Here is a 21687-nt window from a genome sequence, read left to right on the forward strand (position 1 = left end):
ACGTGGTTAGGTTTCTGCCACCCCCTTGAGGAGCCTGAGCTTGAGTTCGTGGTTCTGGCTTTGGGCTCGGCTTGGCCCGGGCATTGTTGCCGTTCGGCAGAGAGAAACAGTAGATGGGAGCTCCGTATCTGCCTCATACATAAAATTTAATAAAAATAGTTGCCGGCTACAGGAAGCATATTTGTGCCTTGAGATGTACAGAACATAAAAATGCCCAGCTCGTGCATTAAACAGCTGTGCTGGGTCAGTGTGCGGCTCAGGCTTGTGAGCGTGCGAAACACCCGGAAGTCTTCCGTCCGGGAGACAGGAGGGCGAGTCCAGGGCAATGCTGAGGACGAGCTGGGAGTCCCTGCGAGGAGCAGGTCCCGTCCTGCACCTGTGTGCGTGCTGAGTGGAGAAGAGGAATGGGTGGACTTAGAAATTGGGAAAAGGCGTTTTTCATTTTCAAATTTATTTATTTGAAAGGCAGAGTTAGAGAGGAAGAGGCAGAGAGAGATCCTCCATCCCCTGGTTCATTCTCCAAATAGCCCCAACGGCCAGGGCTGGGCTGGGCCGAAACCGGGAGCCAAGAGCTTCATCCAGGTCTCCCATGTGGGTGCAGGGGCCCAGGCACTTGGGCCAACCTCTGCTGCTTTCCTAGTTGCACTAACAGGAAGGCAGATTGGAAGTGGAGCCAGCCAGGTTTCAAATAGGAGCTCATATGGGATGCCAGCACCCCAGGTGGCAGCTTTGTGTGCTACCGGCCCCCAAAGAACTTCATTTTAGATGATGGGGTGGCTTGCCAAGTCTCTTATCTTTTTACTACAGTGGGGATGTCGTTAAGAGATTTTTTGTGACTGGCAGAGCAGTGGGGCGCTCTGTGCCATGGGTGGTGCTGAGTGTGTGTGTTAGGGATGCTGACGTTGGAGAAGCTCAGAGGGCCGGATGGATTCCTGGGCAGTGCTGCTGGGCTGGGCTTCTTGTGTCCCGCAGAAATCACTAAGCTAGGGTAGTTACCTCTCAGATTAAAAATGTTAGGGAGAGCAGCAGGCAAGCTTTGAGGGCCTCTTTCTTTCCCCTTCGCCGTGTGTCCGCTGCAGAAGCTGAGAAGCTCCTCGCTGTAGTAGTTGATGCCGTTTGTTGCAGTCATCGGTGTTTTAAAATTAGGCCGCTGTCACAGTATGCTAGGTTTGAGGAGTTAAAATGCAGCACTTAGTATTTTTGCAGTTGTGGCTGTGTAATTAGTATTAGGAATGATACCTTTTGAACAGAAAACTACAGAAGGGAGGGGTTATGTTTGTGTTTTAAAATTGGAGGTTAATTTTCAACTTAGCAGGACCAACTTAGTTAAAATGTTATCTGAATGTCTTTTTCAGTTAAACCTTGCTCACGGAAGGGGGTGTGTGTGTGTGAGCTGCCCAGTGGTCGTCTGTAGTAGGATGAGTAGCCCTGTTCTTCCTGCAGCAGGCAGCGGCGTGAGAGTTGACTGCCTGTCCTCGCGTGGGTTCTGCAGGTTGGAGAGCACACCCTGAGCATGAGCGCAGAATGAAGCGGCGTTTGGATGACCCAGAGTCACCGGTGTACGCGGCCCAGCAGCGCCGGCTCCCTGGCAGCACGGAGGCTTTCCCACACCAGCACCGAGTGCTCGCCCCCGCCCCTCCTGTGTACGAGGCCGTGTCCGAGACCATGCAGTCAGCCACGGGCATCCAGTACTCGGTGACTCCCAGCTACCAGGTAAGCCGGGCCGGGGGAGGAGGACGCCTGGTGGCTCCATGCAGTTAGATGTGATACACACAAAGTATGTGGGCTATGTGAAGGTATAAGAAATAATAAAGGAAAACAGTGTACACTTGTGTGCCTCCCTCCTGTCGCTGTGACCTTTGAAGTGCGGTGTGAGCCCCCGAGGTCGGAATCTGAACTGGGTGCTGTCTGCTCCTCATTCTTTACCTTTTGTTTCCCACAGTTTCTTCAATCTGAGTAGCATGACAGTGGAGTTTGGGTATTTTTGAAATTGTGTCTAAAGGGGGATGTGGAATGCTTTCTTGACTCACCTTTTCACTCCTCTTTGTTCCTAAGACCCATCGTTTTTTCATTCAGTTTCACTTTGCTATAAATTATACAACTCTACTGTTTATTGAATGGTTCTACCGTCGGACAGTTGGACTGTTTTGTGGTTTTCACCAGGTACTTCTGTGAGCATTCTTAACCCACTTCTCATTATGCAGAACTGTTCATAGTGAAATGTACGACGGAGCATGAAGCTTACCCCAAGGTTTAGATCTGTGTGCTTTGTTATCAAGAGACTTGTGCCATGGGGCACAGAGACAGCTGAGCTGGACTTGTTGGTTTCCATCTGACGTAAACTCTGTTTTATCATAGCCCCCTGGGCAGGTTTGAGGACATGAGAGAAAAAATGCTTTGAGTATTTGGGAGAGGGTAGCTGGGCCAGAGAAATACACCCCTTTTCTTTTTTTTAAAGATTTATTTATTTATTTGAAACATAGAGAGAGAAAAAGTCCATCTTTCCATCTGCTGGTTCACTCCCCAAATGGCCACAGTAGCCAGGCCTGGGCCAGGCCAAAGCCAGGAGACTAGAACTCCATTTGGGTCTCCCATGTGGGTGCAGGGCCCAATCACTTGGACCATCCTCTGCTGCCTTCCCAGGCACATTAGCAGGGGAGCTGGATTGGAGTAAAACAGCAGGGACTTGAGCAGGGACTCGTGAGGGACGCTGGCCTTGCAGGCAGCGGCTTAAACTGCTGTGCCACTGTGCTGGCCAAGAGGGTGCCTTTTCAGAGGTGTCCCAGTATAGATTTTTAAATGTATTTGGAAGGCATAGAGAGAGATCTTCCGTCTTGCTGGTTTATTCGACAAAAGGCTACAACAGCCAGGGCTGGGTTGGGCTGAAGCCAAGAGCTGGGAACTCCATCTGGGTCAGCCGTGTGGATGACAGGGGCCCAAGTACTTGGCCATCATCTGTTACCTTCTCAGGTGCATTAGCAGGAAGCTAAGTCACAAGTGGAGCAGCTGAGATTCGAACTGGCACTTTGATATGGGATGTGGGTGTCCCAAGAGGTGCCACAGTGCCTGCCTCACCGTGGTTTTTTTTTTTTTTTTAAGAAAAGGATATAAGATGACTTTTTCCTCTGATCTCTCAGACTTTCTCCCTCTGGTATATTTCTTGGATATCCAAAAATATCTGTACCTACATAGCTAGCTATCTAAATGCACTTTAAGACTTATTATTTATTTATTTACTTGAAAGAGTTAAGGGAGAGACAGAAGCAGAGACAGACGGAGATCTTACATCCGATGGTTCACTCCCCAAATGGCCACAATGACCAGAACTGGACCAATCTGAAGCCAGGAGCTTCTTCCAGGTCTTCCACATGGGTGCAGGGGCCCAAGCATTTTGGCAGTCTTTCACTGCTTTCCCAGGTGTATCAGCAGGGAGCTGGATCGGAAATGGAGCAGCCAGGACTGCAACCGGCACCCATACGGTATGCCAGCGCTGCAGGTGGCAGCTTTACCCACTGTGCCATGGCACTGGCCCCTATAAATGCATTTTTTATGCAACTTGGAGCAAATGCTATGAACTGTTCTGCTGTTTTCTCTTCACCTAACATAGAAGGGTCAGCCTTTTCTTTCTTCTTCTTTTTTTTAAGATTATTTGTTTATTTATTTGAAAGTCAGAATTAAACGGAAGAAAAGACAGAGAAAGAATCTTCATTTGCTATTTTACTCCCCAAATGGCTGGGGCTGGGCCAGGCTGAAGCTAAGAGTCAGGAGCTTCTTCCAGGTCTCCCACATGGGTGCAGGGGCCCAAGCACTTGGGCCATCTTTTCTACTTTCCTAGGTGCTTTAAGCAGGGAGCCTGATGGGAAGTGGAGCAGCCAGGACTTGAACCCGCACCCACGTGGAATGCCAGTGTCACAGGCAGTGGCTTTACCCACTATACCACAGCGCTGGCCCAGGATCACTTTTCTACTTGAACATTGATCTGGGTAGAACTAAATAATTTTTTTAAAAAGTCACTGCATTGGAACGGGCGTTGTGTTGTGTGGTTTAAACTGCCGCTCGGGGTCCAAGTGCTGGTTCATGTCCCAGCTATCTCACTTCTTTCTTCTTCCTCCCTCCCTTCCTTCCTATTTACTTGAAAGAGTTACAGAGAGGGGAAAAGACAGAGGTCTCCACCCACTACTTCACTCCCCAGATGGCCACAACAGCCAGGCCTGGGCCAGTCCAAAGCCAGGAGCCAAAAGTTTCTTCCAGGTCTCCCATGTGCGCAGCAGGGTTCCAATTACTTGAGCCATGGCTTGCTGCTTTTTGCAGGCTATTAGCTAGCAGCTAGATTGGAAGCGGAGCAGCTGGAAAAGGGAACTGGTGCTCACATGGGGGCGCTGGTGTTGCAGACGGCAACTTTACCTGCAGCTGCCTGCCTTGCCAACTGTTCCACTTTGGATCGAGCCTCCTGATAATGTGTTCTTGGGGGCAGCAAGGGACGGCTCAGGCTTGGTCCTCTGCCGTCTGCCTGCAGGATCTGGGTTCATGCTTGGGCTGCTGGCTGTAGCCTGGCCCAGACCCGGCTGCTGTGGGCATTTGGGGAGTAAACTCGTGACAGAAAATCTCTCCGTCTCTTTCTCTCTGTCACTCTGCCTTTCAAGTAGATGAACATAAATAAACATTAACATTTTTTAACCTAATAAAAATAGCACTGTTATTTTTAAGGGCTGCATATCTAACAATCTGTTCCAGGTCCATCTGAACCATAATTGGTTTAACTGGTCTGGAAAGACTTTCTTCATCCTCACTTGTTAGTGACCTTCAGCAACGTGTGTCTGGGAAGCAGGTTGGGGTGTCTGCACGCCAGGTTAGAGGGCCTGGGTGTGAGTCCCAGCTCTAGCTGCTGTCTCCAGCGTCCTGCCAGTGCAGACCCTGAGAGGCAGTGGTGTTGGCTCAAGACCCACCCGCGAGACCTGGGCTGAGTTCCCACTTCCTGCCTGGCACAGGGTTTAAAATCCTTTCATCATAATGCTTTGTGAAGTGCTTTACGTATGTTTAAAAAATTCTCATACTATACATGAATACGCTCAACTTCTGGATTTTGCATGTTTCTTTCATGCTAAAATATATGCATCTGGGGGCCAGTGTTGTGGCATAGAATGTTAAGCCACCGCTTGTGACACCAGCATCACATGGGTGCCAGTTCAAGACCCGGCTGCTCCACTTCCAATCCAGCTCCCTGTTACTGTACCTGGGGAAGCAGCAGAAGCCCCTGCACCCATGTGGAAGACCTAAAAAAAACTCCTGGCTCCTGCTTTGGCCTGGCACAGCCCTGGCCATTGTGGCCATTTGGGAATGAACCAGCAGATGGAGGATATAAGTAGTGAGCTGTGATGCATTGAAATTTAAGAAAGAGCCAGACTTGGGGCTGGTGTTTGGTTACGGCGCTGCTCGGCCCACACCGGAGTCCTGGCTTCACCTCCAGTTCCATGTCCCTGCTAATGCACAGCCGGGGAGGCAGCGTTGATGGCCCAAATGCCTGAGTCTCTGGCTCCAGGCTTTGGCTTTGCATGGTCCTGGCTATTGCAGACATTTAGGGAGTGAACCAGTGGAGGTAATATCTCTTTCTCTGTCTCTCTGCCTTTCAAATGAATGAAAACTAAAAGTTTTTAAAAAGAAAAGCTAACCCTTTATCACATATAGTTTGAGAAGCACTAAGCTATACAATTTTTGTTTCTTTTTTTAATTTTGAGAGAGAGAGAGAAAGTGAGCTCCCATTCACTGGTTCACCTCCCAGATGTCTAATAACTGTGCCTGGGTGAAGCTGGGAACACACCCTGGGTCTCCTGTGTGGGTGGCAAGAATCCAACTACTTGAGCCATCACCAGTGCATCTCAGGATCTGCATTAGCAGGGAGCTGGATTCAGTAGCTAAAGGCAACTATCAAACTCAGTCACCTCCAATATAAAATATGGGTGCCCTACCTGGTAGTTTAATCTCTAGACCAAGTGCCCATCACCCACCCCCCACTGTTGTAATGGGGTGGGATGTAGTTTATTTTACTAGTTTTCTTTTGTGGAAAATTGGAGCTTCTGAGCAATTATTTTTTAAAGATTTATTTATTTATTTGAAAGACAGAGTTAGAGAGAGGCAGAGAGAGAGAGAGGTCTTCCATCCGCTGGTTCACTCCCCAAATGGCTCAATGCTGGAGCTGGACTGATCTGAAGCCAGGAGCTTCTTCTGGGTCTCCCACATGGATGCAGGGACCCAAGGACGTGGGCCACCTTTCACTACTTCCCCAGGCCATAGCAGAGAGCGGGATTGGAAGTGGAGCAGCTGGGACTTGAACCTGCACCCATATAGGATGCCGGCACTGCAGGCAGCTGCTTTACCCGCTATGCCCTGGCCCCTAAGTAATTATCTTTGTACAAGAGAAATACACATGCTTTGTGCGTTTGTGTTACTTTTCTAGAGAGTTCTGCAGGAATGTACAGACCCTGAAGTTTCTCCTCTGCATTTTGTGCTGCGCAGGTTTCAGCTGTGCCGCAGAGCTCTGGAAGTCACGGGCCCGCCATCGCAGCGGTGCACGGCAGCCACCATCACCCTGCAGCCGTTCAGCCCCATGGAGGCCAGGTGGTGCAGAGTCACACTCACCCCGCCCCGCCCGTCGCACCAGTGCAGGGGCAGCAGCAGTTTCAGAGGCTCAAGGTGGTATTCAGCTCCTTTCTCAGGTTAAAAAGGTTGTCTCCGGTGGGGGATGCGGGCTGCGTCCTGTGAGTCGCAGTGTTGCACACTGTACACAGGTGACTGGGGTCCAGGCACAAGAAGTTCTGCTTTGTTCTTGTTTTAAAACCTGTTTGTTTCCCATCTTGGCACTGGTGCCTGATCCAGAGGAGACAACACTGGAGAAGTGTGTGGAATGTGTGAGTGCTTGGTTCTCATCGCATCAGGGTGAGGGGCTCTTTACAAAGTTATTTGAACTCTTCGTTCTTAGAATCGTGTAAGGTTTTATTGAGGGCAAACATGCCTGTACACCTCTGGAGTAAGTCAGCCCAGTGATAAGTCTCATGACTTAACCTTTCTCCCTGTTGAGGATGGTTGATTGGCTGGCTGTCAAGTCCTCGTTAGTAAAGCACACGCCCTGTTGGGGAACCTTCATAACAAAGCCTGCGTGAACTGCGGGGTCCGCGTCTGCTGAGGACTCCACGTTAGGGTTCCTTCCCCAGGGCTCTGCAGAAGGGACACAGCTCCCGGCTGCTCGTGTGTCTGCCCACTGACTGCTACGTTTCAAAACGTGTGGTTCTGTCACAAGTGTTCTAGTTGCCGTTTCTCCAGGGTTTTGTTTGTATAAACTTTTAAATTGAGTGCGGGAAATACAAATTACTAAAGAACTGTAAGGAGACGTTAGGGTTCCGGATCGGGTCAGGCTGCTGGCGGTGGGAACGGCTTTGCTGAAGCAGCACACCTGTGTGTAGGCCCTAGTATTCCCCCTGCTGCTTTCCCTGACGCAGTCGTCCTCGGTTACCTGAACTTTCAGTTACCCACCGTCAGCCACGGCCTGAAAATGTTAACTGGGAAGTTCTAGAAATAAACAGTTCATCAATTTTAAATGTATGAGCTGTTCTGAGTAGTGTGATGAAGTCTTGGCCACCCCGTGGTGCTTGGAATGTAAGTCATGCCTCAGGCCAGCACCTCTCAGTTGCCAGGGCAACGTCACTGCTCCCAGTGCTTGCCCTCGAGTCCCCAGAGCACAAGGGGAGTGGTGCTGTGCCTCAGCTGGGGAAAGGCGAGCGTTCCGGCTTCCTGAGGGAAGAAATGGTCTGCTGAAGTTGCTAGGATCCATGGTAAGTTACTGTTAACCTCGGACTGTGCCTAGTTTGTGAAGTGGACCTTATGGTGGGTATGTACGTAGATCAGCTTTTGGTCGCTAGAACAAATACTTGAGAGAAGCTGTTTCATGCAGGAAGGTATATTGTGGCCCACAGTTCTGAAGGTTCACAGTCTAAGATCAGCAGCCCCACTGTGGAACGCGTGCGGAGGAAGGGCCATATCCAGCCACCCCTCTCTAGAGAACCACCGCTGAGGGCTTGTGCCCAGTGGCCTACAGACCTCCTCAACATGAGGATTGGGTCACTCTTCACCTTCTCCCAGCTGCGCCACCCCAGGGTCAAGCCTTTAACACCTGGTGGGCGGGCACCCAGACTAATACTCGAACAGCCGTGATTTGCGTAGGAAAATGTGTATAGGTTGGGAAGTCTCTGTGCTTTCAGACATCTTACGAGAAGTCTTGGCACTTGTTCCTTAAGGATAAAGAGGACTAGTTCTCCCTGGTCCCTGTCCTCACTGGTTGGGTTCTCAGGAATTAATATGAATTGAAGAACATGAAATGCTACAAAAGACAAAGAATCTTCACAATGCTTATTATGGGAATACTCTACACCAGATAATATTTTCACTTATTTTTTAAGAGATTTATTTATTTAAAAGGCAGAGGACAGGGAGGAGGAGAGCTTTTCCATCCTCTGGGTCACTCCAAGTAGCTGCAATGGCAAATGCTCCAAGCCAAAACCAGGAGCCAGAAACTGCATCCAAGTCTCCCACAGAGAGGGGAGGGGCGTTCTGCTGCCTTCCCGGCTGGATCCTGAGTGGAGTAGCTGGCACTCAATGAGAGGCACTCCGATATGGGATGCCAGCGTCACAATTGGCAGCTTCACCGTCGGGGCCACAACTCCATCCTCGATTCCGTTCTTCCGTGAACTTTTTTGGAGTACCTTAGCATCATAAAGCGTGCCAGAGCTAAGCGGTGTGAGGAATTCTGTAAAATTGGCCATCTGTACTGTCCTAAGTGACTAAGACTTAGGCATGGTCTCTCAAGAGGGTGGAAATGAGTTGGGCCTCTGGGAAGCCCCTCCGTGGTGTGGCGTGTTGATGTACCACATTCTGCTCTGTGCTTCTGCAGTGGAGGCCGGGTATCAAAGCGTGACATCTGGGAACTTAGCACCTTACCAAGTCCTCAGGATAGTCTCGAAAACTTGGTTTAGTGTGTCTTAATTTTGTATTAAGTTCAGCAGATTATACCTTAATGTTGCAAAAAATGTTTGTGAACTTGCTATTAAATGTTACTGGTCTCTGTCCACTGCCCTTTTCAGTAAGCCCTCTGGAAACAACGTAGCCTCATTGACTTGCCTCGAAGTTGTCTTGGGTAGATGGACTCCACACTGTGTTACATACCGGGGGGAAGGCTTTGGATTCGGAGTTAGAGGGGACCCTCAGGCAGAGTTGGAGCTTCTTGCTCTCTCTGAGTTACCAGCTCTTGACTGTGCCCCTAGATTCAGTAGCTCACTGCGCTGCTTCCTGCTTCCTGCTGTGAGTGCGGCTTATGCCTCCGGGGCTCTGACCCATTGTCCCCGCTGCCTGCCATTTGGGGATCGGTTTTAAAACGCTTTGCAAGCATTTGAATCAGAATTCGGTAAGCCTTTGATATTCTGTAATGAGGAAGTGAGAGTACTTCAGTTTTATCTAGTGTCAGCGTTGTCTGCACGTTTTGTCTTTGGCAGGTAGTGACAGGGAAAGATTTGCGTCCTTTGGGGCATCTTTGAAGTGTGCCTGCGGCGTTGGCGTGTATGTAGTCAGGCTCTGTACAGTTGCTAGCGTTTGTTTCCCTCGCAGGCTTGCAGACTTGAGCAAGCTCAGGACTGCTGACAGGACCTGGGAAGTTCATCCGTGCGGGCCGAGCACTCCCCAGGTGCTGCTCTGCATCTGTGGCTTCCACCCTGGGGCTCTCGGGACTGTCTACGTGCTTACCCTGCTTGAGGGACGCAGAGAATTCCCTCGCTGCTCTTACATCAGGTGTCTTGCTCAGAATTTGGCTGTCCTGCTGGGTTTTTAAAGCATAGTGTTATTTTATAACTGATTTTTCAACAGTGACTCCCTAGGAGCTTTTTCTTCATACACATATCATATATAATTTCTTGACTTTGGATTTCTGTTCTTTTTCTCTCTGCAGTGGTTATACTTGTGATATACTATTTTGTGTCTATTTATTTTTGGTTAAGAGTAACTTGAAAGGCAGAGAAAGAGGGAGGGAGAGAGATAACTTCCATCTGCTGGTTCACTCCTCAGATGGCCACATCAGCCAGGGGTGGACTAGGTGAAAACCAGGGCCCTGGAGCACTATCCAGGTCCCACGTGGTTGGGAGGTTCCCAAGCACTTGGGAATCTTCTGTCGCTTTCCCAGGTGCATTAGCAGGGTGCTGGATTGGAAGCAGTGTAGCCAGGACTCGGACTGGCGCTCCAGTTGAGGTGCTGGTATTGCAAGCTGTGATTTAACCGGCTGGACCAAAATGCCGGCCCCATGTTTTGTCTAAAGATTTATTTATTTATTGGAAAGGCAGAGAGAAAAGATCTTCCATTGCTGATTCACTTACCAAATGGCCACAGCCAGGAGCCAGGGGCTGCCTTTGGGTCTCCCACGTAGGTGCAGGGACCCAAGCACTTGGGCCATCTTCCACTGCTTTCCCAGGCACGTTAGCAGGGAGCTGGATCAGAGGTGCAGCAGCTGGGACTTGAACTGGTGCCCATATCGGATGCCGGCACTGCAGGTGGTGGCTTTACCTGCTATGCCATAGTGCTGGTCTCCCCTCCTGCCCCTGCCGTGTTTGTTTTTGATATTTTTGAATATTATTCTCAAAAAGCTTGCAAAGTCTGTTCCTTCTGCGAATGAGTTTCATGTTCCATCAGTTTGATCGTTAATAGAAGACTTCAATATGCAAAGTCCTGAATATAAAGTCAGTACTCCAGTGGCCTTCAGTAGAGATTCTCATGTTGTAAATATTTGTGAAAACCAACCACGTCAGACAAGTGGGCACTGATGAAGTATGTGATTTGTGCTTGAGCAGTAGTGAAGCACTTTGACCTTGACTGCTGCATGCAGTGGTTTAAAATGCTGCTTAAGATTCCCACATCCCATTTCAAAAGTGCCTGGATCCAAGCCCTACCTCTGCTTCCAGTTCAGCTCCTGGCTCATGCACCTGAGAGGCAACAGATTGTGGCCCAAGTCTGGAGTCCCTGCCACCCATGTGGGACACCCAGAGTTCGGCTCCTGACGCCGGCCTGGCCCGGACACAGCTATGGAAGGCATTTGGGGAGTGACCTGGTGGATGGAAGTTCTCTGTCTGTCTCTGCATCTTCCCTTCTGTTATTCTGCCTTTCAAATAAATAAAAAGAAAGAAAATCTTATTTGAAACGCAAAATGAGAGAGCTTCCATCTTCGCAAATGCCTGTAACACTCAGGGTTGGGCCAGGTTGGCACCAGGAACCTGGAACTCCATCCAGGTGTCACACATGTTGGGCAGGGACCCAAGTACTTGGATGGTGACCTGCTCTGTCCTAGGTGTGCATTAGCTGGAATTGAATGGAGCCTGGTTTCAGACAGGGCACTCTGCCACAGGGGTGTGGCCATCTGAGCCCTCATCCTAACTGCTGTGCTGTCACGCTGCCCCCGGACAGCCTTTGAAATGCTGTCTGTTGGTGCTGCTCTAACAGGAGGCTTGACAGAGGGTGAGGTGTAACTAGAAGTGGACTTCTCATAGTTTCAGAGGCTGGGAAGTGCGAGTAAAGAACTCAGCAGGTTGGTGTCTGGGGAAGGCCTGGTCTCTGCTTCCAGGATGGGCACCTTGAACTTTGTTCTCTCATGGCAAAAGGGACCAGCACTGGTTCTTGCCAGCCATTTTATAAAGTTGCCAGCCATCCACGTGATTCCCACCCTGCTAGCCCCACCTCTTCCAATAGCCTAGTGGTGGTTGAGTGCCAGCATTCGCGTCTGGGGACACATTCGGGCCATGGCGCCATTTCCTGGCGTATTTGAACACAAGTGTTCCATTTCACAACGTGTAACCAGAGTGTGTCTTAGATCAAATCAGGTGTTTATTTCTAACACTTTCCTAAATGTTGTATTTTGTATAATTTAACATGCTTATCTCAGAGTATATGGGAAATACATAGTGGGTATTTGCCTTGTCCTAAATCCCACTCATAACTTCAGAGTCCTTGAAATCTGTTCTTAGTGTGGCTTTCGCGTGGTTCCCAGACACAGTAGTCAGTCTTAGTCCCATCATGGCAGAGCTTTCGCATGTGTGTAGTTCTCTGCGCCCCTCTAGCTGGCACCATGTGCAGGCCACTGTCCTCGCACCGAGGTGTCTGGCCGTCCCTGAAGCATGGCGAGCTTCCCTGCCCCCTCTCAGTCTGCCCTGCCGTGTGCCAGGTTGTTCTTAATACCGTTACCAAGCTGAGTGCAAAAAAACGCACGTGGTGAACACTAAATTGCTTTTCAACAAGATTTACAAGGGTTCTTGTTTTAAGCCTCTGTTTTATTATTGACATTCGTGCCAAGTTTTAATACTTTGTTTCACGTACTATTTTATTTAGGCATCCGTTGTTTTTTGTAGTTCTTAGTTTATCGCCTCTTTATAACGCTGAGACTTGTGTATCCCTGCCTCAGGTGGAGGATGCGCTCTCTTACCTGGACCAGGTGAAGCTGCAGTTCGGTAGTCAGCCTCAGGTCTACAACGATTTCCTTGACATCATGAAGGAATTTAAATCTCAGAGGTAAAAGATGTGTGTGTGCTTCGACTCAAGCTTTGTGCTTGGTGTGTTGCTCTTGGATATTTGTCTGAAAGAGAGACAGAGAGCTGCACTCAGCGGTTCACTGCCCAGATGCCTGTGTGGCCAGGGCTAGGCCGGGGCCAGCCAAAGCTCAAGCCAGGACCACTGTGTGAGTGGGGGGAACTCTATGGAGCCGTCGCTGCTGCTTCCCAAGGTCTGCGTTAGTGGGAGGTGGAGTTGGCATTGAGCCCAGGCCCTTGGATGTGCAGCACCGGCATCTGAACCGCGAGGCTGACAGCCTGCCCCGTGCCCCCTTTGTGAGCATTGAATTTTCCGGAAAGGTCATGATGGAAACCGCCAGACTTTTCTCTCCGTGTTGGTAAATTTTCCTTCGCTAAAATGTTTCTTAGTGCTTAATCAGGACAGTGGTGCTGGTAGTAAATCAGACTGCTTGATTGTTGAGTGGGCTTCACATGCCCTGGTACTCCGACGTGGTTCGCATGTTGTTAAGAGCAGCTCATCCGCACAGTGCGGAGCTGTGCCCAGTAAAGGATTTGTATGGTGGATCAAAGGTTGGCTCTGCCTGGAAATTGCAGCTTTCGGTTTGCTGAGTGTCTGTGTGATACTGCTGTTTCCATAAACGTGTGAGTGTATTGTGTTCAAGACTGGGACAAGTCTCTAGGTCCAGAGCGTGTGTGCCATAGATTTTGGAACATGCATGTTGGTCTCTGTGTTTCCCTCTGTAGAGAAAACTGAGTGGGAAGTTTTTCTTACTGGGGTGTCTGTCAGGCTTGCCCCCTTCACTTTTCCTTCTGTTTGTCAGCATCGACACTCCAGGAGTGATTAGTCGTGTCTCCCAGCTGTTCAAAGGCCATCCTGACCTGATCATGGGCTTCAACACATTCTTGCCCCCTGGCTACAAAATTGAGGTGCAAACCAATGACATGGTGAACGTGACAACTCCTGGCCAGGTTCATCAGATCCCCACGCACGGCATCCAGCCCCAGCCTCAACCACCACCCCAGCATCCTTCCCAGCCTTCGGCACAGTCAGCCCCAGCTCCTGCCCAGCCAGCTCCTCAGCCTGCACCTGCCAAAGTCAGCAAGGTGAGCCCGTGGGGACTGCCTCCTGTGACGTCGGTGTCTCGGGAGCACCTGCTGTGGACACCTGCCCTGGGCAGGATTCAGACAGACCCAGAGACTTCCTCGACAGAGATGCAGCTCATCCCGTACCATGTGTCACATTCACACGGTATGCTTGGGTGTCTACTAAAGTGAGCACAGGTGGTGGCTTTGTATCTCAGTACTTTGACAGCACAGGCAGACAGGATCATCTCTCACGGTCAAGAGGTACCACTGTTCACGTGCCGTCATTTTAGAGGCTACTCTTTACCAGATTAACTTATGTCAAGCTGAGCAGAAGATCCCAGTGATGAAGAGGAAGGTGGTGATGGTGCACTACACCGGTGAGGTAGCTTCTTGCCTGTGACTAGAATAGACCAAGCTCTCAGCTGCACGGCTGCATTTCCAGAGCTCAGTGGCCGTGCGTGCTAGTGGCAGCCATACAAGATGGTGCAGATAAGGTTTCCATCACCTCAGTGTTGCTGGTGCAGAGGTGATCTAGTAGCCTCTTGGATGAGGGTTTGTCTTTTTGTTAAAGATTTACCTAGACTGAGTTTTGTTTGTTTGTACCTGCTGTGCTAGAGAGCTTAAAGATTGCACGTGAAAGATTCTCCCCTGCAGTTGGAGGTGGCTCCAGCTGTAAGTTGTAGATAGAAGATTTGAGACGGAGGTACTGGCACCAGAGTGCAGCCCCTCCGCCCTGCCCAGCGTGACTGAGTTAGGCTCAGACGGCTTGGCTGAGTGAGTCAGTCAGGATGCAAGTGGAGCTGACACCTCGTGTTTCTTTACCTCCTTCCCCTTGTCAAACCGTGAGTGTGCGCGCGTGCTCCGGAGGAGAATACAGACTCTCTTCTTTTCAGCCTTCCCAGCTGCAAGCGCATGCCCCAGCCAGCCAGCAGACTCCCCCACTCCCTCCGTATGCATCCCCGCGCTCTCCGCCGGTCCAGCCTCACACCCCAGTGACCATCTCGTTGGGAACGGCCCCGTCTCTGCAGAACAATCAGCCTGTGGAGTTCAACCACGCCATCAACTATGTGAACAAGATCAAGAACAGGTTCCAGGGGCAGCCAGACATCTACAAAGCCTTCCTGGAGATTCTGCACACCTATCAGGTAGGAGGTTGTCTTGTTGATTTCTGTGAACCCCTGGCTACCCTCTGGGGGCCTCTAGTCCAAGAAGAACTTGGAAACTGTGATCTGTGATCATGACTTGGATGCCCTGTTAGCATCCCATGGGGATTTGCAGCCACTGCCCTGTCAAATGAATGCTGTTTATCTGGGAAGCTTAGAGAAGGGTTAACCTGCAGGAGGAGGAGGAGGAGAAGGAGGAGCTTCTCGGGTGTTTTATGTTTTGTCAGTTGGCATGGTCCACTGAGCATCACTGTCACTGCCCGGTTTTTGATTTGTTTATTCGAAAAGCAGAGGGACAGAGAGATTGTCCAACTGCTGGTTCACTCCCCCAGTGGCAGCCGCATCTGGGCCAGGTCAAAGCCAAGAGCCTGGAACTCTATCAGGGTCTTCCACTGCCTTCCCTGGTGCATTAGAGGGAACTGAATCAAAAATGGAGAGGCTGGGACTCAAAAAGCACTCTGGAATGTGTGCTGGCGTTGGAAGCAATGGCTTAACCCATTGTACCACCACACCATTTTAAAAGGAATTGATTGTTATCCACCATCTTCTGCTCTTTTTCAGCTTAAAAGTCTACAGTCCAAACAGCTGCTAACAGTATAGACTTTTTAAAAATTTATTTGAAAGGCAGAGTTAAAGAGAGAGAACGCGAGAAAGGTCTTTCATCCACTGCTTCACTCCCCAGATGGCTGCAATGGCTGGGGCTGGGCCTGGCCAAAGCCAGGAGCAAGGAGCTTTTTCTGGGTCTCCCACATGGGTGCAGGAGCCCAAGGATTTGGGCCATCCTCCACTGCTTTCCCAGGTGCCATTAGCAGGGAGCTGGATTGGAAGTGGTGCTGCTGGGTCTCGAACTAGCACCCATATTTGATGCTGGCATTGCTGGCAGAGGCTTAACCTGCTAGGCCACAAAGCCGACTGCTAGACTTTCTTAAGGGTAGCCTAAGTTTGATGCCAGAACAGGATTCCTGTCAAGCATTCCAGGAGGTGTGCAGAGGTGGGGTTCAAACAGTCACGCTGTGCCACAACCTCCCTCATTCGCAATCCCTCAGAAGGAGCAGCGGAATGCCAAGGAAGCTGGGGGCAGCTACACTCCAGCGCTGACGGAGCAAGAGGTGTATGCCCAGGTGGCCCGTCTGTTCAAAAACCAGGAAGACCTGCTGTCCGAGTTTGGACAGTTCCTCCCAGATGCCAACAGTTCCGTGGTGAGTTCACTTGGCTCAGGCCTGCTGGGTGGGTTGGAGAGCTGCGGTCAGGAGGCCCTTGGCCTGACGACACGGAGTCTGCTCTGATCAGAATGCTAACCTCTTCCTGTGTCTTCAGCTTTTAAGCAAAACGACAGCTGAGAAGGTTGACTCGGTGAGAAATGACCACGGAGGCACCGTGAAGAAGCCCCAGCTGAACAACAAGCCGCAGAGGCCGAGCCAGAACGGCTGTCAGATCCGCAGGCACTCTGGCACGGGAGCCACCCCCCCGGTGAAGGTGCGGGCGGGCGGGCGGGCGGCTGGGCTCTGCCAAAGGGCGGTAGCTGATTGCTGGGGTACAGCGCTCTTGTGAGTTGGGACTGGAGTTTGTTCTTAGGTTCTCTCTCTGCTGTGAGCTGTGTTTATTTTCCTGTTGGCTACCAAGAGTTTCTGACACTTCCAGAGTTTCCGTTCTTCCGGCTTTGGTGCTTTCAGAAGAATCTTGAGCTGGATGGCTGCTGTGTCAGAAATAGAGGGGTCGTCCTGTGCTGTCTGAGGTCTCGGGTTCCTCTCCAAGGCAGGATCTGGTGGCTGTTGCAGAAGGAGGTCTCAGACTCCTGTTAGGGGTGGGCCACGGAGGGGGCGTGCCTGCCGCCCGTGATAGAGCTCTTCTGCGGCAGGAACTGGTTAGGTTTACGCTTTGAATGCCGAGGTCTGAGTGAGTGCTGGAGCGGCAGGTGACGTGGGGTAGGCCTGTCTGCAGAGTGCCATTACAGAATGACAAAAGCTGGTGGAATTTGGGATCGTACACGATGACTGGTGAACAGGTGAATGGCCGCAAGGACCGACGTCAGCACTGCCAGTGCTCTGAAGGGCCTTGCTGTCAGTGTCCAGACAAGTTCTTGTGAAGTCAGGCTGGGCACAGTCATGGTTTCTGGGCCCTCAGTGAGGAGGACTAGGGCCCGGGTAGCCAGGGAAGGCCAGCAGAGTGCCCCCACCCCAGGCTCTGCTCTCACACCTGACAGCCTGCTGTGAGAACACTCCCTGGGCCGTGAGCAGAGGCTCTGGCTCCCAGCTGGTCCCCATAGCTGCAGCGTTTCACAGTTTGTACATTTTTCACAGATAGTTGAAAGTAAAGTCTTGCTGTTCGTTCTGTTTCAAACAATACCATCAGTGTGAGTGGATATTGCTGACAAGAGAGTTCTTCCTCCTGTTGGGAAAACCGTGCTTTTTTTCATGAGCGTTCACAGTGAAGTATCAAAGGTTAGAGACTGACTGCTGTGTGTTCTAGGTGATGTGTGCCCACTCTTTGTACAAATAGCCTCTTCTCCCACAACAGGTAGGGAAAAACAGTGGTGTTAGGTTCCAGATAAACTCACTTGGGCCTCTGGGAAAAGGAAGAAAACTAATTCTGTAAGTTTGTCACAGTGACTGTTTCCTGAGGCGATATCCGAGGAGTAGAATGAGAACTTGAGAGAAGAACACTGATGGGCAGACTAAACAAAGACGGGGGAAGCTTTTAACCTGTGGGCTGAGTTCGTGACAGACTCTCACTTGTTTCAGATTATTAATCAACAGTAGTTTTGGTGTTGGAACTATGAAATACAGATGAAAATAAGAAAACTCACTCTGAGTCTTATATGTTTGTATCTTTGCTTCTTTGCAGAAGAAACCTAAACTGCTCAGCCTAAAGGATTCTTCCATGGCAGATGCCAGCAAGCATGGTGTTGGGACGGAGTCCTTGTTTTTTGATAAGGTGAGTGATGCTTGAATTAGATTTGAAACCAACATTAATGATAAAAGAATGAGCTGATTAGGCCTTTGTATTTTTGTTAAGATTTACTTTATTTACTTTATTTACTTGAAAGAGAGAAGGAGAGGCAGAGAGAGAGAGAGGTCTTCTATCCACTGGTTCACTCCTCAGTTGGCCGCAACAGCCAGACTGCGCCAGTCTGAAGCCAGGAGCCAGGAGCTTCTTCTAAGTCTCCCACATGGATGCAGGAGCCCAAGGACTTGGGCCATCTTCTGTTTTCCCAGGCCATAGCAGAGAGCTGGATCGGAAGTGGTGCAGCCGAGACTCGAACCAGCACCCATATGGGATGCCAGCACTGCAAATGGTGGCTTTACCTGCTACACCACAGCACCAGCCACTAAATTTTCATTTTTTAAAGATTTATTTGTTTGAAAGAGTTAGAGGGTAAGACAGAGAGAGATCATCCATCCCCTAGTTCTTTCTCCACATGGCTGCAACAGCCAGGGCTGGGCCAGGCCAAAGCCAGGAGCCAGGAGCTTCTTTCAGGTCTCCCACATGAGTGGTAAGGGTGCAGACACTTGGGCCATCTTCGACTGCTTTTCACGGGCCATAAACAGAGGGCTGGATTGGAAGTGGAGCAGCCGGGACACAAACCAGAGCCCATGTGGGACACCGGCATCACGGGAGGTGGTTTTACCTGCTCTGCCACAGTGCCGGCCCTCCGTGCTTTGTTGTTTCCTGTTTTTGTGCGGGTCCCTTCTGTCTGCTGGTATCGTTAGCACAGCTAGAGGGATGCTGTCGTTGCCTCCTTCGGTTCTGCAAGGTGCGTGGCATCCAGGGTGTCCTTCCCTTGTGCTCCATGTCTGCAGCTCCCCTTTGTGGACACACAGGTCTGCCTGGCGGAGGGTGTGGTGAAGACACCGGATGCCTGTGGTCCTGTGATCACTGGGACTCCCTTTTGTGCTATGCACATACAAGGGCAATCCCGAAAGTTCGTGGAAACGGAAATAAAAGATGTTGTTTTTATCAAAAGTTTTGAAATCTGTGCCTAGTTTGTTTCATGATATGTAGGTGTTTTCCATGAACTTTGAAGACCTCTGGTATAGGGTTCCTGGGAGTTCTGATTTGTTGCTGAAACTCCCCAGGTGACTCTAGTGGGCAGCCAGCATGAGCTCCGTGGCCATGCCATTGTGTGGGGTCTTCGTTCAGCTCTCCTGTGTCTGATGTGATGAGTAGACACCAACCCCCTACACTGAGCTGGGGACTGACCCTGTCTTACGCCCCTGGGAGAAGAGCAAGTGATTACATCTCAGGGAGTGGCACCTCCTCACGGCCTCCTGTGTGCCTTTTAACGCTGTCTGAGGGCTGCCCTGACGTGGTGCCAAGGCAGTGTAGAAGTCCTGGTGATAGCCACTCTGGCAAGAAGAGGCTGGGGGAGGGGACTGTTTGAAAGCAAAGCAGAACCAAGAAATAGCAGAAACCAAGTGCATCATGTGGACCTCACTAGGATTCTGCTGTTGAAAACCAGATTTTAGAAGGCATTTATTAGACAGTTGAAATTTGAGTGTGCTGTTAAGGAATCTTATAAGGAATCTTGAAGATAAATTAATTCTTTTAAGAGTAGTGGGCTGTTAAAAACTTTTTAAAACACTTTTTCTTTGGCTACATACCAAGGTGTATGTAGGTAAAATGTCTGAGATTTTGCTTTATCATTCAGTGATAGAGAAATGAGTATAAAGGAGACAAAAGTCATTGAGGCTGGGTGAGTACCTGGGGTTCAGCAGAATTCTGTGCACTTTTCTGTGTGCTTAAAAGCTAATACAGGGGCTGGGGTTGTGGTAGAGTAGGTTAGTCCTCCACCTACAGTAGCAGCGTCCCATATGGGCACCAGTTCTAATCCTGGCTGCCCCACTCTTGGTCCAGCTCTCTGCGGTGGCCTGGGAAAACAGTGGAAGATGGCCCAAGCCCTTGGGCCCCTGCACCTGCATGGGAGACCTGGAAGAAGCTCCCTGACTCCTGGCTTCAGATCAGGCCAGCTCCAACCATTGTGGCCATTTAGGGAATGAACTAGTAGATGGAAGACCTCCCTCTTCCTCTGTAACTCTACCTCTCAAATGAAGTCTTGTAAAAAAAAAAAAAAAAACTAATACAAAAATTAAGTAAAAGTGGTATATCACACAAAAAGTGACTTGCTCTTTAATCTTTAGCTTTTATTTTTATTTATTTATTTATTTGAAAGGCGGAGTTACAGAGGAAGAAAGAGAGATAGAGATCAATCTTATATCCACTGGTTCGTTCCCCAAATGGCCACCATGGCTGGGGCTTTATAAGCCCAAAGTCAGCAGCCTGGAGCTTCTTCTAGATCTCCCATCTGGGTGCAGAGGCCCTAGAACTTGGGCCATCACCTGCTGCTCTCTCAGGTGCTCTAGCAGGGAGCTGGATGAGAAGTGGAGCAGCTGGGACTTGAGCTGGCACCATGTAGGACACTGGCACTGCAGGCAGCAGTTTAGCCTGGTACACCACAGTGCTGTCCCTTAGTCTTTAGCTTTTAAGTTGAACTTCATATGCCATGTAGCGCCTCTCAGTGGGAAGTGAGAGATAGACAGCGGCCTGGAGCAGGGCTGTGCGTAAACCATGGGAGTTGGCACCAGGGAGCCATAACTGCATGGGGCTCATCTGCCCAGGCCAGCCTTTCGTTTTTGTGCCAGTGAACGTGTCTCCATTATTGGATAGTAAAATTCCTATTGTAAATAGAAGAAAGAAAAAGATCAGGTTAGAAGACAAGTGTTCTTTAGAAGTTCAGGGGTCCATGCTAGGACGCCTGCATCCCATGTCGAAGTGTCTGGGTTTCATAGCCGGCTCTGTTCCTGACTCTGCTTTCCTCCTGAAGCAGACCCCGGGAGGCAGCAGTGGCGGCTCCAGTGTTTGGGTCCCTGCTATCACGTGGACCTCGAGTAAATTCATGGCTTCTGAGCTTGGCCCCAACTGAGCACTGTTACATGCATTTGAGGAGTGAGCCAGTGGGGTGGGAGTGCTGTCTCCCTCTGTGTGTGTGTGTGTGTGTGTGCGCGCGCGTGTATCCCTCACCTCTCTGCCTCATAAATAAATAAGAGTCATGAAGACCACTGGAGTTTGACAACACGGCTAACAGGCTCTTACTGTGCACCTGTTAAAGGGGCGGCAGAAGGCAGGCAGCTGATGTACTGAGGATCTCACTTCTAGAGTGTTCATTGTGGAGAGTGTTGAGTGCACACGGGCTGCAGGAGACCAGCGAGGTGATGCCTCCAGTGTGTCCTGCTTCAGCACTCCCCGCTCCCTTGTCCCTCAGCGATCCCAGACAGGATATTACTTGAACCATAAATAGTTTTAGTAAGTTCCCTTTATAAATTACTCCTTTTTTCAAACATAACCATTATCACATCCAAAAAAGTAACAGATTCCTTAATGTCTTCATGCCAGTTACATTTCCTCAGTTTTTAAAAATGTAATCCAAGGGCCAGTGTTGGCATAGCAGTCAAAGCTGCTGCCTGTAGAGGATGGCCCAGGTGCTTGGGCCCTGCACCCACATGGGAGACCAGGAGAAGCACCTGCCTCCTGCCTTCAGATCAGTGTAGCTCTGGCTGTGGTGGCCATTTTGGGGGTGAACCAATGGAGGGAAGACCTTTGTCTCTATCTCTTACTGTATAACTCTGTCAAATAAATAATAATAATAATAATCTTTTTAAACTGCTGCCTGCGATGCTGACTTCCCATATAGGCACTGGTTGAAGTCCTGGCTGCTCCATTTCTTTTCCAGCTCCCTGCTAATGCACCTGGGAAAGCAGCAAAGAATGACCCAAGTGCGTGGGACCCTGCACCCATGTGGGGGACCTGGATGAAGCTCCTGGGTCCAGCCTGGCCCAGCCCTGGCTGTTGCAGCC

The 21687-nt window shown here is 50.1% G+C and overlaps 1 protein-coding gene across 3 annotated transcripts in view; it reads left to right on the forward strand.

Moving 5' to 3' along the window:
• Positions 1-21687, forward strand: part of SIN3A (SIN3 transcription regulator family member A) — a 65794-nt gene that overhangs the window by 16248 nt on the left and 27859 nt on the right. For all 3 annotated transcript variants that reach the window (XM_062206426.1, XM_062206427.1, XM_062206425.1), the window contains 8 exons: positions 1493-1713; positions 6514-6690; positions 12482-12588; positions 13409-13691; positions 14567-14818; positions 15883-16035; positions 16154-16312; positions 17681-17770. In XM_062206426.1, the coding sequence (XP_062062410.1) occupies positions 1525-1713; positions 6514-6690; positions 12482-12588; positions 13409-13691; positions 14567-14818; positions 15883-16035; positions 16154-16312; positions 17681-17770 (1410 nt within the window). In that variant the 5' untranslated portion in view covers positions 1493-1524. The remainder of the gene's footprint in view (positions 1-1492; positions 1714-6513; positions 6691-12481; positions 12589-13408; positions 13692-14566; positions 14819-15882; positions 16036-16153; positions 16313-17680; positions 17771-21687) is intronic.

This window comes from Lepus europaeus, chromosome 11, assembly GCF_033115175.1.
Source record: "Lepus europaeus isolate LE1 chromosome 11, mLepTim1.pri, whole genome shotgun sequence".
In the NCBI taxonomy this organism is placed as follows: Eukaryota; Metazoa; Chordata; class Mammalia; order Lagomorpha; family Leporidae; genus Lepus; species Lepus europaeus.